Below are 15432 nucleotides of genomic sequence, written 5' to 3'. Positions count from 1 at the left end.
TTTCCTGCAATTCTAAAGATTTTGCGGCGGCCCGCCACTGCTAAATGAATATAGGAGAAACACTGCATTCAAGGTCCCACACATTAACACTTGAATGATCACTATTTCACTGAAATATTTAATCATGAATGAGCTTTGTTCAGAAATTTCACAAATAAACTGCCCATTGAATAAAGGCATTGAAACTCAATATCTAACTCTCAGAATGTTTACCACACTATGACAAATACACAAGTACAAAGAGCATTCAATGAGACCTGAGCATTCTCTCAATAATTAACACTAGAGCTCAGAATTAGTAGCAGGACGGCCTACTACTGGATATGCTCAGTCAGAGAGACCCATCATCCCTATGCATAAAATGTGGCCACCGCTTGTTGTAGTTCATTGATGGCAATTACTTAACAGACAGTATTTGCCATGGGCATTTGCATCCCAAATGACCTCTGGGCCCTGTTCAAAAGTAGTGCACTAAATAGGGAATAGAGTGCCATTTGGGTCACAATCAGCCAGCCACCAACCACACAACATGTGGTCTATACAGCTGTCAGTCAGGAACTCAAATTAATGACAGCTGACCACAAAGGAGAAGACCTCAGCTGTGAGGTGAAGTTCAACACTGGTGATTGATAAAGTATGTTTTTATTACAGTGATTTACATAGACAGCTGAGCTGTGAGAAAGACCATGTACAGGAGTAGTGATGTCTGTCTGTAGGCTTATTAGTTCCTTCTAAGCACTGAGTCAATCACTGGCAGTGGCACACAAACTCAGGGTTTGAATTACACATTGACTCTTGGGGTGCACGACGAGGTGTCTTATGGGTGCCACACATTGATATCTTTGAAAATTGTGGGGGGGGGGGGGGGGCATATTGGTATTAAAATTCTTCTGAGGGGCCCTGATTTGATGACCCCTCTAGCACACCTGTTATCCAAACCCTGTGCACAATCCTGTGTTGTCAGGGGGGAAAGAAAAGGGTAATCCAGTCTATCCTACAGGAGTCAATCAGGTGCTTGTTTAGATATCGTTATGCAAGGCATTGTGCCAGATATGTCAGGACTGTAATAATAAACCTATACTGGCTTCTACTTCAGACAACACAAGGAACCCACATTGACCAATTCTATTTTCCGATAGATGAATTGGCAAATAATACTTTGAAATGGAGTGGGCTTCTTTAGCCATATGTTCTTCAATCCCTATTGTGGGTTACTACCTACCCTGTACTGAATAATGTCTATATATCTCGAAAGGCTGTTCTGAACAGGAGACTCACAGGGTGTGTCGGGTTTGGTTCCAGCCTAGAACTATCACACATAATAGTGATGATTAGGCTACAGTAGGCTAATAATAGTTTAAAGGTAACGTGAGCCCATAATATACTTTGTTTCATTCTCAGCCATTTTCAGACACACATTCATGTTTGCAGTTGCAAGAAAAAACGTCGAACTACGATGTGCTATTGGTGGAAGTTCTTCCCATGTGATTGATGTTCAATTTTCTTGTTGTCGGACGGTCTCTGCGCTAATGGCTCCTCCTGCAATAGCAAAACGCAGCTGAGCAAGGGTTGCAGGGGCAACGCAAATATATACATTTTTTTCTCAAGCCGCAGGAAAGGGGTGACTTATTGAGCAATGTTTAAGAAAAAAACATTTTAGATTGCGTGCTTAGACGTCGTTCCAACTGCAGCGAAGGGTTCGGTTTTTCTTTTAAATTCTAAATACCCCAAATGAACTCCGTCAGAGCAACCAGCAGAAGACCCAGGCGAGTGTCGAGGCCGCGCCCGGTACAGCCGGAAAGGAACAACCAGGAAAGAGGTAATGCATTTAATGTAGTCGCTAAGCTAATTGGGCCCATTTCAAACCTTTACAGACACGTTAATTACGTGACTCAAGTTGAACGATTGCGTGTTGTCAGGTTGATTTTCAAAATTAGGGTTGAAAACATTTCCCTTTTGGTTGAGACGGTAGGAAACATCGAGGCATCTTGCTCTGTCCGCAATCCTTAAGGCCGCGCTTTGTTTGGTTTGTTCCTAGACCTAAACTAGTCCTTGCTGATCTTGACTAGCTACAGATCGTAGAAGATAATACTCAAACACATTGTAAATAATGGTTAGTCAGTCTCTTGTAGATGTCTTAGTATTTCTAGTCTCGCTAACGTTAGTTTTTACGGGTATAAAGTTAGCCAGCTAAGTGAACTAGTAGTACGTTAACGTAACGAGCAAATTGGCAACACATGACGGACGTTATTGGTAGACGGCTAGCTAGCCAACTAGCTAGTAGCTACGCCTTTGTTTAAATAACAATTAGGAAATTGTCGAAGTGAACATTACTTAATTGTTATTTGCACATTATGTAGAGGACAATTTTAGTTATGTCATTACGTATTCCCCGTTACTAGTTTAACCAATGTTGCGTTCTCTAGAGTTGTGATTTGTTGGCTGGTTAGCTAGCTAACATTAACCATCTAGCCAATGCAGCTAGCTACTGTTGCTGGTCACAAATTGTAGAGAAAATAACTAGATGAATAAATCACGTTTTAGCTGTGGCTAAGGCTAGCTACTCTCGTTGGCGTAGACAGCTAACGTTAGTAGCGTGCTAAATTCGCTTGACGCATCTAAAGTAACTAACACATTGGTCTGTGTGGCGTCTCAACACCTTAACCAAGGCCTGGTTGTGTTAGGATTAGTATCCATTTTTGAGGACACCCACCGGCGTTGTACCGAGGCACACAATGGGGTAACCAGGCACTCTTACGAAAGCTAACCTTTCAAATGTAAACAACGTTTAGGTTCTATGTGCGACGATCTCCGATGACAGCAGTCGTCTAGTTACTGGTACGTTGACAGCTGATGGTTAGACAAAGCGAGCTAATTCACAAAAGCAGGGGAAATTCACTTGGGACCGACCGTCAGAGCTTTGAGTGCTAACATACTCCTCTATTTTGGTGCGAACGTTAGCTAGACGATTCTCATTTTTCTTGGTCTAATTAGATTTGAGTCAATTTGCCAGCTACGTTTTTGTGAACATTAACGTGTAAGTATGATCAGTAATAGGATAAGCCATACAAGTCACGGTGGTTGAGGAGGCTTCAAAATAGTCAAGGCAGCTGTTCACATGATGGTTTGAGGCCTCCGAAGTGAAGAGGTACATGTAATGTTAGCTAGCTAGGCTATATTGGCTGCGTTGCCCAATTATTGGCAAAGGCGCTGATCTGATTGGTCAAAATGACATCTAAAATAAATTGGGTATAAGTTATGGGGTACTCATCATGTGACAGACAGCATGACCAAGCAGAGAGGTACTACCACATCCTTTTTTAATACAACTACCTCCAATTGTTAGAAAAGAGGGCACTCTGTACTAATGTGTATTTTCCTAATGAAGTATTTAGGGTGTTTAGACAGGCAGCCAATTATTATATTTTTTCCTGCTAATTGTTATTTTGACCAATCGCATCAGATCTTTTCAGAGCTGATCTGATTGGTCTTTTGAACAATGAGTGAAGAAAAAAAACAATTAGTCTGCCTGTCTAAAAGCAGCCTTAGGGAAACACAGCTATGAAGTGCAATAAGAGTGTTTGATGCTGTCACTGCTGCCTACATATAGACATTTGCATTCTTCATCAGCCTGAAAGAGAGGAACACTGTTTTGTTTTTGGTCATGCTGCCACCTCTTAAACTGTTCCCAATCCATGGTATCCTATTAAATTAGAGCCGCCTTTGTTTTTGTACCCTAAAAACCTGAAATGTTATTTATCAGAATTTGGCAAAGTCTTTAAAACAGGGTCGGGATGATACCAGTATCGTGATACTCGGCAAGGAAACGAAACAAGAAGCGGACTTAATGTTGGAAAAAAACATCATTATGTTGTCATCTAAAGTCACATGTATTTATTTTCCAAGCTATAGCACACTATTTTACATACAGCAGGTTTTTAAAGGACCGAAGAGTTTAGTGTGCTTCACGTCTTCATTTTTGCCATGGAAAAAATATTACAATACTGGTATTGTCCTGGCCCTACTGCCCATATCCATTGATCAGTTTGATTACTAACTAGTGGGGCACAGGAACAATGCAGCTATACTCTTTCGTTAGACTGTATTGATTAAGTGAACCCTGCTTCTTCCTGATGAGGTTTTTACTGTCTCCTCCCCATCATCCCCATGATCCGAACTCTGGTCTTGTTTTTTTCCCAGCAAGGATGCATTTTTTGTGCTATAACAAAAGTGGAGTGCAATGCGACACACTATGTCCTTTGTAATGGTTGTTTGTCAACAGCAGGGAATCGGTTGGCTTTTCTGTGTACTGTGTTTTGAATAGACTGTATGTATGGCTTTTAGGCCTAATGAGTTAGTTGCTTTAGTGCCACTTGTGTTTGGGATGCACTTGTTGTAGAAGACTAGAGATGATGTTGTAGTGAGCTAAGCAGAGACAGTGTTTGTAGTGGTTACTGGACTAGTAGCCTGGGAGAGCAGCCTTGCTACCAGAGCAACAGACAGTTTGCTGGAGCTAGGAGCTCCCAGCTTGGGTGGTTTTGATTGGCAACAGTTAGCCTATGGATTCATATGTTATGGATCCTCCAGGCTGAATGGACCTTTTGTTATTCACCTGGTGAAGGTAAACGGTCTGCAGTCATTGCAGGAGATGTAAAGAGTGTCTACACATATGGTCAAAGTTTAACAGTCTTTTGTCATAAACAAACCCATTAGATTGTGCAGACAGTGGTCGATACGTTTCAGAAATTGATCTTCACAATTTGTAATATATGGTCTGTCAGCTTTTTTATGGGACATTCATTTTATTCTGTGTTTCATGTATAGGCCTACTATGTAGTTTGAATGGTTCTCCCAATGGACTGCATTGCGCTTTACATGTGACACAATCTAATCAGAGAGAAAGCTCAGTAGCACCACACAGCTGCTTGAAAGTTTTAGCCAATGAAAATATCATACTCTGACTTGTTAGAAGGCTCTGTGCAAAATTGCCAGAAGGCTGCAACATTTCTACAAGGGACTGAACTTTTTTCATCTGTTGCAGCCCTCCCAAATGTTAGGATTCATTCCCTCCTCAGGGAACAGCAGACTGTCTCAATTCTATATATGGTACCAGTCAAACGTTTGGACACACCTTCTCATTCCAGGGTTTTTGTTTATTTTTACTATTTTCTACATTGTGGAATAATAGTGAAAACATAAAAATTATGAAATAACACATATGGAATCATGTAGTAACCAAAAAAGTGTTACACAAATCAAAAATATATTTCAGATTCTTCAAACTAGCCACCCTTGGCATTGATGACAGCTTTGCACACTCTTGGCATTCTCTCAACCAGCTTCATGAGGAGGTAGTCACCTGAAATGCATTTCAATTAACAGGTGTGCCTTGTTAATTTGTGGAATTTCTTTCCTTAATACGTTTGAACCAATCAGTGGTGTTGTGACAAGGTAGCAGTGGTTTACCAAACAGTGCCATCTTCTGTATAAGACAAAGTCCATATTATGACAACAGATCAAATGAGCAAAGAGAAACAACAGTCCATCATTACTTTAAGACATGAAGGTCAGTCAATCTGGAACATTTCAATAACTTTGAAAGTTTCTTCAAGTGCAGTCGCAAAAATTATCAAGTGCTATAAAGAAACTGGCTTTCATGAGGACTTCCACAGGAAAGTAAGACCCAGAGTTACCTCTGCTGTCGAGGATAAGTTCATTAGTTACCAGCCTCAGAAATTGCAGCCCAAATAAATGCTTCACAGAGTTCAAGTAACAGACACATCTCAACATTAACTGTTCAGAGGAGATGACTGTGAATCAGGCCTTCATGGTCAAATTGCTGCAAATGAACCACTACTGGGGCGGCAGCGTAGCCTAGTGGTTAGAGCGTCGGACTAGTAACCGGAAGGTTGCGAGTTCAAACCCCCGAGCTGACAAGGTACAAATCTGTCGTTCTGCCCCTGAACAGGCAGTTAACCCACTGTTCCCAGGCCGTCATTGAAAATAAGAATTTGTTCTTAACTGACTTGCCTGGTTAAATAAAGGTAAAATAAAAAAATAAAAAATAAAACTAAAGGACACTGATAATGAGAAGAGACTTGCTTGGGCAAGAAACACAAGCAATGGACATTCTTCACCTGCGGGATCATCTGAGACAAGCCACCCAGACAGCTGATGAAACTGAGGAGTATTTCTGTCTGTACTAAAGCCGTTTTATGGGGAAAAGCCCATTCTGATTGGCTGGGCCTGGCTCCCCAGTGGGTGGGCCTTGGCCCCCTGGGCCTATGCCCCTGTGAAATCTGTAGATTAGGGCCTAATGAATTGATTTAAATTGACAGACTTTCTTTATATGAACTGTAACTCAGTAAAATCTTTGAAATTGTTGCATGTTGCGTTTATATTTTTGTTCTTTGTGTAAAATATATATATATTTGCCCAGAGCCACATGTATGTATGGCTGATTATTGGCCTATCATATGATGTAGCTATTTTTTGTGCCTATGGTTAGGCTTGATACAATCTGACAGGGAAGGTTTTAGGGGGTCTCTGTGTGACACAATTACACAATGTACACACACATGGAAGTTCTTCTGACCCTGATGACCTGAGAGGTAGCCTAGTTCACCAAGCCAGTTGATTTGACATATCTTGTTTGTACAACAGGACGTTTAGGCTCCTATAAATGTCATGTTGATGTAAATAATTTGTCCTATGTCTTCCAGGCATAACCCTTTTGGCTTTTCCAGGGGTACGTTCTGACCTGCTGCTTCTGAACCTACGATGTGTTTTTCTTTTTATGGTCTTTCAGACCTAGTGGAGGTCACAAATTACAAGTTTAGTAGTGGGAGGACTGGTCTGGGATCGATGTTCTTTATTGTTTGTGTTACAATAACCTACTTTCCCAAACGGCTCTTAATTTTTGTTGCTCCTGATCGAGGCCTAGAATCTGACCTCTCATCAGGAGAGTTAAATAGTCATAAAGCTGCTGCTGGCACAGAGACATGATAGGATCGAGGCTGGCTCTGTTGTTGTTGCTACACTCTAGGGAGATCTTTGTAACCCATCTAAATGTGTTTAAGCCTCCTCCTTGTGGGCAAAAGGGCTGTGCCCAGATGTGAGCAAGCTGTTGTGGGGTTACTTAATTCACTACTCATTTCCTTTCTGTCAGGAGGAGTTCTCATCCAGCAGCTAGCTTCGCTGGCCAATATCCTTGTATTTATTCTCTCTCTAACCAGGTTTTGGTTACGCGGTAATAACTGGTTTTAGGACTATTTAAAAAAAAAATAATGGTTAAGCCAATGAATAAAATTGAGCCCGGCCAATTGTCAAGGAGAAGAGAGAAATTATATTGTGAAATAATGCTTTTTAGCGTATTAATTGATGGAAATACATGCTTATTGGTTAACTTAGTGGAATTAAATTGGCGCGTGCGTACATAATTAAAATATTGTCTCTTATCCGTATAGCATACAGATAGATACAGAGCAGAGAATCTGTCACAGTGCGAGAGCTGCTACTGCAGCATCTCAAACGGCAACAGAAGGCAGGCTTCATCAGCATGTCACACACCACTTTGCAATGAGCTGGAGGTAGTAGGTTATGCATTTTGAAAATATACTTCATCGTTTGAAACCTGAACGTTTTAATACATACAGTTGATGTCTGAAGTTTATACACGTTAGCCAAATACATTTAAACTCAGTTTTTTTTTCTTCTCACAATTCCTGACATTTAATCCTAGTAAAAATTCCCTGTTTTAGGTCAGTTAGGATCACCACTTTTTATTTTAAGAATGTAAAATGTCAGAATAATACTAGAGAGAATTATTTATGTCAGGTTGTATTTCTTTGTGATGGCCACTCCAATACCTTGACTTCATTGTCCTTTTTTTTGTCCCATTTTGCCACAACTTTGAAGTATGCTTGGGGTCATTGTCCATTTGGAAGACCATTTGCATCCAAGCTTTAACTTTCTGACTGTCTTGAGATGTTACTTTAATATATCCACATAATCTTCCTACCTCATGATTCCATCTATTTTATGAAGTGCACCAGTCCCTCTTGCAGCAAAGCACCCCCACAACATGATGCTGCCACCCCCGTGCTTCACAGTTGGGATGATAATCTTCGGCTTGCAAGCACCCCCCTTCTTCCTCCAAACATAACTATGGTAATTATGGCCAAACAGTTCTATTTTTGTTTCATCGGACATTTCTCCAAAAAGTACAATCTTTGTCCCCATGTGCAGTTGCAAACCGTAGTCTGGCTTTTTTATGGCGGTTTTGGAGCAGTGGCTTCTTCCTTGCTGAGCGGCCTTTCAGGTTATGTCGATATAGGACTCGTTTTACTGTGGATATAGATACTTTTGTAGCTGTTTCCTCCAGCATCTACACAAGGTCCTTTGCTGTTGTTCTGGGATTGATTTGCACTTTTCGCACCAAGTACGTTCATCTCTAGGAGACAGAACATGTTTCCTTCCTGAGCGGTATGACGGCTGCGTGGTCCCATGGTGTTTATACTTGCGTACTATTGTTTTTACAGATGAACTTGGTACCTTCAGGCATTTGGAAATTGCTCCCAAGGATGAACCAGACTGGTAGAGGTGTACAATTTTTCTTCTGAGGTATTGGCTGATTTCTTGTGATTTTTCCCATGATGTCAAGCAAAGAGGCACCGAGTTTGACAGTAGACCTTGAAATACATCCACAGGTACACCTCGAATTGACTCCAATGATGTCAATTAGCCTATCAGAAGCGTCCAAAGCCATGACATCATTTTCTGAAATTTCCCAAGCTGTTTAAAGGCACAGTCAATTTAGTGTATGTAAACTTCTGACCCACTGGAATTGTGACACAGTGAAATAATCTGTCTAAACAATTGTTGGAAAAATTACTTGTCATGGACAAAGTAGATGTCCTAACTGACTTGCCAAAAATACATTTGTGGAGTGGTTGAAAAATGAGTTTTAATGACTCCCGCCTAAGTGTATGTAAACTTCCGACTTCAACTGTATGAGGCATGTCTTACCTTGCTTCAAAGTAGCCTATTAGATCTCCTCTTTTTTTCCATTTCTAATGGATATTTTCATCACTGTTACATGAAACTGCGGTGCCCTTTTGACAACAGTGTTTTCCAGCTAATTGCATTATGGAATGAACATACCCACGTATCCTTCTGCCTTGTGCGCTTATAATGTTGATAAACTAGTATTTCTTCACATTATAAGCCAAACATTCTGATATGTTGCATCAGACTCATTGCTTTTTAATGTTTTTTTTTATTTTTATGTAGCCTAGGCCTCGTTGTTGTATGCATTTGGGCTCTGTCTTCGCACAACTGTCCTAGAGTCATAATCTAAATGTGATTTCTGTCATTCTGAGCACCGTGGGTGGACACCCTAATCAGGTTATGCACCCAGTGTATGTGCGTCCTACAGATTTCTCAAATGTCCGGTAAATTAAAATGTTTCCGGTGAAATGTCCAGTGCCACATATTCCTAACTAGTTTATGAATTTGTTAGTGCACTGCATTGTAATATTTATCTTATGTCATGCTGTCAAGGAACCTGAGACAGAGATTGAATAACACAGTGGGAAATGACTACAGCTAAAAGGAGAGGATAGCCAATGCTATAACAAAAGTCAAATAGATTCGAGAGGAGACTGAGAATTGGTGAGTGGGCTTGGTCCCTTCTGATAATTCTATGACCTGTGAGCAGCATACACCACCATCCATGTGTCACTGCGTCACTAGTAGTGATGCACCAATATGCCATTTTTGGCCGATACTGATATTTTATATTTTCCTTGCCAAAGAAAAAAATGATACTGATAACCGATATTTTATATTTTAGCAGCCTTTTAACCTCTTGAACCTCTGGGGGCAGTATTTCATTTTTGGATGAAAAACGTTCCCGTTTTAAACAAGATATTTTGTCACGAAAAGATGCTCGACTATGCATATAATTGACAGCTTTGGAAAGAAAACACTCTGACGTTTCCAAAACTGCAGAGATATTGTCTGTGAGTGCCACAGAACTAATGCTACAGGCGAAACCAAGATGACATTTCATACAGGAAGTGAGCCAGATTTCGAATGCGCTGTGTTCCAATGTCTCCTTATATGGCTGTGAATGCGCAAGGCATGAGCCTACACTTTCTGTCGTTTCCCCAAGGTGTTTGCAGCATTGTGACGTATTGGTAGGCATATCATTGGAAAATTGAGCATAAGAGACTACATTTACCAGGTGTCCGCTCGGTGTCCTCCGTCGAAACTATTGCGTAATCTCCAGGTGCGTGCATTTTTCCATTTTGAACACAGGAGAAACCAAACTGCCACGAGTGATTTATCATCGAATAGATATGTGAAAAACACCTTGAGGATTGATTCTAAACAACGTTTGCCATGTTTCTGTCGATATTATGGAGTTCATTTGGAAAAAAGTTTGCCGTTGTAATGACTGAATTTTCGGGGGGTTTTCTTAGCCAAACGTGAACAAAATGGAGCGATTTCTCCTACACAAATAATATTTTTGGAAAAACTGAACATTTGCTATCTAACTGAGAGTCTCCTCATTGAAAACATTCGAAGTTCTTCAAAGGTAAATTATTTTATTTGAATGCTTTTCTTGTTTTTGTGAAAATGTTGCCTGCTGAATGCTAGGCTTAATGCTATGCTAGCTATCAATACTCTTACACAAATGCTTGTGTAGCTATGGTTGAAAAGCTGAGAGGACAGTGTTGTTAACAAAAGGCTAAGCTTGTGAGCCAATATATTTATTTAATTTCATTTGCGATTTTCATGAATAGTTAACGTTGCGTTATGCTAATGAGCTTGAGGCTATAATTACGCTCCCGGATACGGGATACAGGTTAAGCATTCTAGTACAGTTAAATAGTTAAAACACACACATGGACTCAGCGGTCTAAGGCACTGCATCCCAGTGCAAGAGGCATCACTACAGTCCCTGGTTCGAATCCAGGCTGTATCACATCTGGCCGTGATTGGGAGTCCTATACTGCGGCTCACAGTTGACCCAGCGTCGCCCAGCCGTCGTTGTAAATAAGAATTTGTTCTTAACCGACTTGCCTACTAAATAAAGGTTACACACACACACACCACACTGACCAAAAAGTTATTTTGTTGGCATTTACGTGTGTCCCCATTACCAGTAAAACATAATCAAAACCTATTTATTTTACTTACTTGCTGTTTCGTTGAGTCGTTTTATTCTCAACCGGGATTTCTATGGACCGGCATTTGGGTCTTTGCGTGTCAAAAAAGATATACGCCGAATAGCACTATTTGACAAATAAGCTTGTTGACCCATCGGGTCATAAAAAAAAAGCTAGCTAGCTCATGGATGCAAACAATGTTCTTCCCCAAAAACATAGCAAAATGACATCTGTTTCAGTAGCTATATAGTTACCTAGCTATATAGTTAGCTAGTTGTCTTCTAAAATAACCCTAATTTACAAGACTGTTGTTATTTGATTAATGGTGGTCGGACCCATCTATGTGAAGCTAGCCACAATAGTGGACTTTGCGGTTAGCCTTCAAAATAAAAGTAAGTCATTGACAGTGATGCAAATGAATACAAATTGTGGAATTATGCCATAATTGAATGGATCATGCTAAACGAGGTTGCAATGTTATTGTATAAAATCAACAAAAGACAATAATTTGACAATTTGTTGAAATCACACTGGATGTATTATATTTTAGAATTGCATTGGGGGCATACTTATTCCATTGTACAGCCTTACCCCATGTCATTGATCCACAATCCATAGGTATCAGTCTACTCAGTGACACCCAGAAAACATTAGCGTCATAGCTCTTATTGCGGGACTCTGAAACAACTGTGAATTGAGACACATTTGTCAACCTATGTGTATTGAACACCTGAGGAAAAACAATACTCCGTGAATGTTTTGGAGTCTAACTCTGAGGAATATCTTGGGTATTGAGTAGACTGATACCCAATTTCATTGATCCCCAATCGTTAGGTAAAGCTGTACAGTGAAAAATGAATGTCAATACACACAATAAGCTGACTGGGGAGGTGTTTTCACACAGTCACAGTCCCGCAATAAGAGCTACAACGCTAATATGTGCGTAAATTCTTCAGTTGTGTTCTGTAGGTGTCACTGAGTAGGCTGATACACCATTTCATTGCTTCACATTCCAAGCTTGTTTAACTTCTTATGGCTGAGATCCCGTTACCGGGAGCGATATAACAACAACCAGTGATAGTACATGGCGCCATATTCAAAAGAACAGAAATCTCATAATTAAAATTCCTTAAACATACATGTATCTTATATCGTTTTCAAGGTAGTCTTGTTGTTAATCCCACCACAGTGTCCGATTTCAAATAGGATTTACGGGGAAAGCACCACAAACGATTGTTAGGTAACCAACAACTCACTAAAATACACAGCCAATTTTACCAGCCAAAGAGATAGAGAGAGAGAAAAGGCACATATAGAGATAAAATGAATCACTAACCTTTGATAATCTTCATCAGATGACACTCATAGGACTTCATGTTACACAGTACATGCATGTTTTGTTTGATAACTCAGATTTTCTGATATAAATATGAACTTTTACATTGGCGTATTAGATTCACTAGTTCCAAAAACATCCAGTGATTTTGCATAGCCACATCATTCAACAGAAATACTCATCATAAATGTAGATGATAATACAAGTTATACACATGGAATTATAGATATACAGTGGGGGAAAAAGTATTTAGTCAGCCACCAATTGTGCAAGTTCTCCCACTTAAAAAGATGAGAGGCCTGTAATTTTCATCATAGGTACACTTCAACTATAACAGACAGAATGATGGGGAAAAATCCAGAAAATCACATTGTAGGATTTTTTAATGAATTTATTTGCTAATTATGTTGGGAAAATAAGTATTTGGTCAATAACAAAATCAATACTTGTTATATACCCTTTCTTGGCAATGACAGAGGTCAAATGTTTTCTGTAAGTCTTCACAAGGTTTTCACACACTGTTGCTGGTATTTTGGCCCATTCCTCCATGCAGATCTCCTCTAGAGCAGTGATGTTTTGGGGCTGTTGCTGAGCAACACAGACTTTCAACTCCCTCCAAAGATTTTCTATGGGGTTGAGATCTGGAGACTGGCTAGGTCACTCCAGGACCTTGAAATGCTTCTTACGAAGCCACTCCTTCGTTGCCCGGGCGGTGTGTTTGGGATCATTGTCATCCTGAAAGACCCAGCCACGTTTCATCTTCAATGCCCTTGCTGATGGAAGGAGGTTTTCACTCAAAATCTCATGATACATGGCCCCATTCATTCTTTCCTTTAATTGTTTTCAGGCTGGTTGTATTGGTGATAGCTTGGTACCAAGCTTAAGCTAGCTAGCTACTTGCGGTCGGACAAATAATGCTTTATTACCAATGCGGTATTGTAAACACATCTTTCGTGGCTGGTGTCTGCAGACTTTTTTTGTACAGCTTTGACAGTGCTACTGATAGTAGTGGTGGCGCTTGGCTTGCACTTGCAAATTCAGAACACACAACTTTCTATAATAGAACTGTGTTATTTAACACATCAAATATTGTTATTTGACGTGTATCTTTTTTGATAATATCAGCCAATTCCGATATGTTCACCGATATTGTGCATCACTAGTCATGCTAGCCGGTTTCTCTTGGTTCTGTAACCTCCTCCGTTCAGCACAGCTGTTGATATTAGGTGCTTTCCATGACAAAGCGGGGTTTTGTAAACTGCTGCTTCTATTTTCTGCTCGGCATCACACATTCTGTGCTTCAGTTGCACTTCTCCACTTGGATGAGAATTCACCAACGGGCATTCTATCAGCAGACATTTCTCTGGCTGATGTGTAGCTACTTTTCTCGGCTTAGCCAGCCTACTTTTCTCTGGTAAAATACCAGATTAACTTTAGACAAAACATTAGGGAACGTAGCTGGCTACATTCGTTCTATGATAAACATTAGACATAGGATGGCCGTGTGTCGTTTTTGCGGGAAAAAAACACCTTGCTTTTTCATTGTACGCTCATTTACTTGTGTGGCTGCTAGCCAAATAGCCTTGCACTTCTGTGGTCTTCTGATGAATATGTTACGCTCATTTATTTTCTGTGAAGGAAAACTATAGTTGCATGTCCCTAATCACTCCATTGAAGCAAAAAACACAGCTGACTTTCAATATAAAACACAGCCCGGTCGATACACAGCTGACTTTCAATATAACACGCAGCCCTGTCGATACACAGCTGACTTTCAATATAACACGCAGCCCTGTCGATACACAGCTGACTTTCAATATAACACGCAGCCCTGTCGATACACAGCTGACTTTCAATATAAAACGCAGCCCTGTCGATACACAGCTGACTTTCAATATAACACGCAGCCCTGTCGATACACAGCTGACTTTCAATATAACACGCAGCCCTGTCGATACACAGCTGGATTCACCTGCTCCCGCTTTCTCCTATTGTGCTCTTTACAAACACATGCCGTGAACTACGGTAAGCTTCATAATGTGACTGGTGAAATTAAGAACGTGTTTTTAATTATCTCCTAACGTATTGCACAAGTTAACTGCAGGTATTCACTTAAGTAGCTTCAAATATGAACATTTATTGAAAAACTTCTAAGAAATAGTTTCAACAGTATAGAAAAACCATTGTGTGGTGGAAAAAGTACTCAATTCTCATACTTAAGTAAAAGTAAAGATGCCTTAATAGAAAATGACAAGTAAAAGTGAGTCACCCAGTAAAATAATACTTCAGTAAAAGTCTAAAAGTATTTGGTTTTAAATATACTTAAGTATCAAAAGTAAATGTACTAATAATTTTAAAATGCCTTCTATTAAGCAAACCAGACAGCACAATGTTCTTGTTTTTATTTATTTACAGATAGCCAGGGTCACACTCCAACGCTCAGACATAATTTAAAAACAAAGCATTTGTGTTTAGTGAGTCCACCAGATAAGAGGCAGTAGGGATGACCAGGGATGGAGAGGGCAGGTAGCTTAGTGGTTAGAGCATTGGGCCAGTAGCCGATCAAATCTGCGAGCTGACACGGTAAAAATCTGTCGTTCTGCCCCTGAGCAAGGCAGTTAACCCACTGTTCCCCGGGCGCCGTTGGACCATTTTCACAGATTGAGCTGTTTCTAATCTTTGCTAGGCTGTAATAAAGGCTTGACATAAGCATTCAAAATGTAACAAGTACTTTTTGGTGTAGGTAAAATGTATGGAGTAAAAAGTACATCATTTTCTTTAGGTGCTTTCCATGACAGGAATGTAGTGAAGTAAAAGTAAAGTACAGATACCCCAAAAAATTACTTCGGTAGTACTTTAAAGTACTTTTACATAAGAACTTTACACCACTGTATATGGTGTGTATATACTAGGGCCGGGCAA

General features: G+C 40.1%; 1 protein-coding gene across 3 annotated transcripts in view; it reads left to right on the top strand.

Moving 5' to 3' along the window:
• The first annotated feature begins 1472 nt into the window (after window positions 1-1472).
• The window catches only part of fbxo11a (F-box protein 11a), a 33589-nt gene continuing 19629 nt past the window's right edge, over window positions 1473-15432 (top strand). For 2 of the 3 annotated variants that reach the window (XM_036956148.1, XM_036956149.1), the window contains exon 1: window positions 1480-1819. In XM_036956148.1, the coding sequence (XP_036812043.1) occupies window positions 1732-1819 (88 nt within the window). In that variant the 5' untranslated portion in view covers window positions 1480-1731. Of the gene's footprint in view, window positions 1820-15432 lie in introns of all 3 variants that reach the window. The other variant, XR_005037977.1, reaches the window with a different exon arrangement.

This window comes from Oncorhynchus mykiss, chromosome 20 (assembly GCF_013265735.2).
Source record: "Oncorhynchus mykiss isolate Arlee chromosome 20, USDA_OmykA_1.1, whole genome shotgun sequence".
NCBI lineage: Eukaryota > Metazoa > Chordata > Actinopteri > Salmoniformes > Salmonidae > Oncorhynchus > Oncorhynchus mykiss.
Note: the sequence above shows the minus strand (reverse complement) of the source record. Positions and strands in the feature narration are given on the sequence as shown.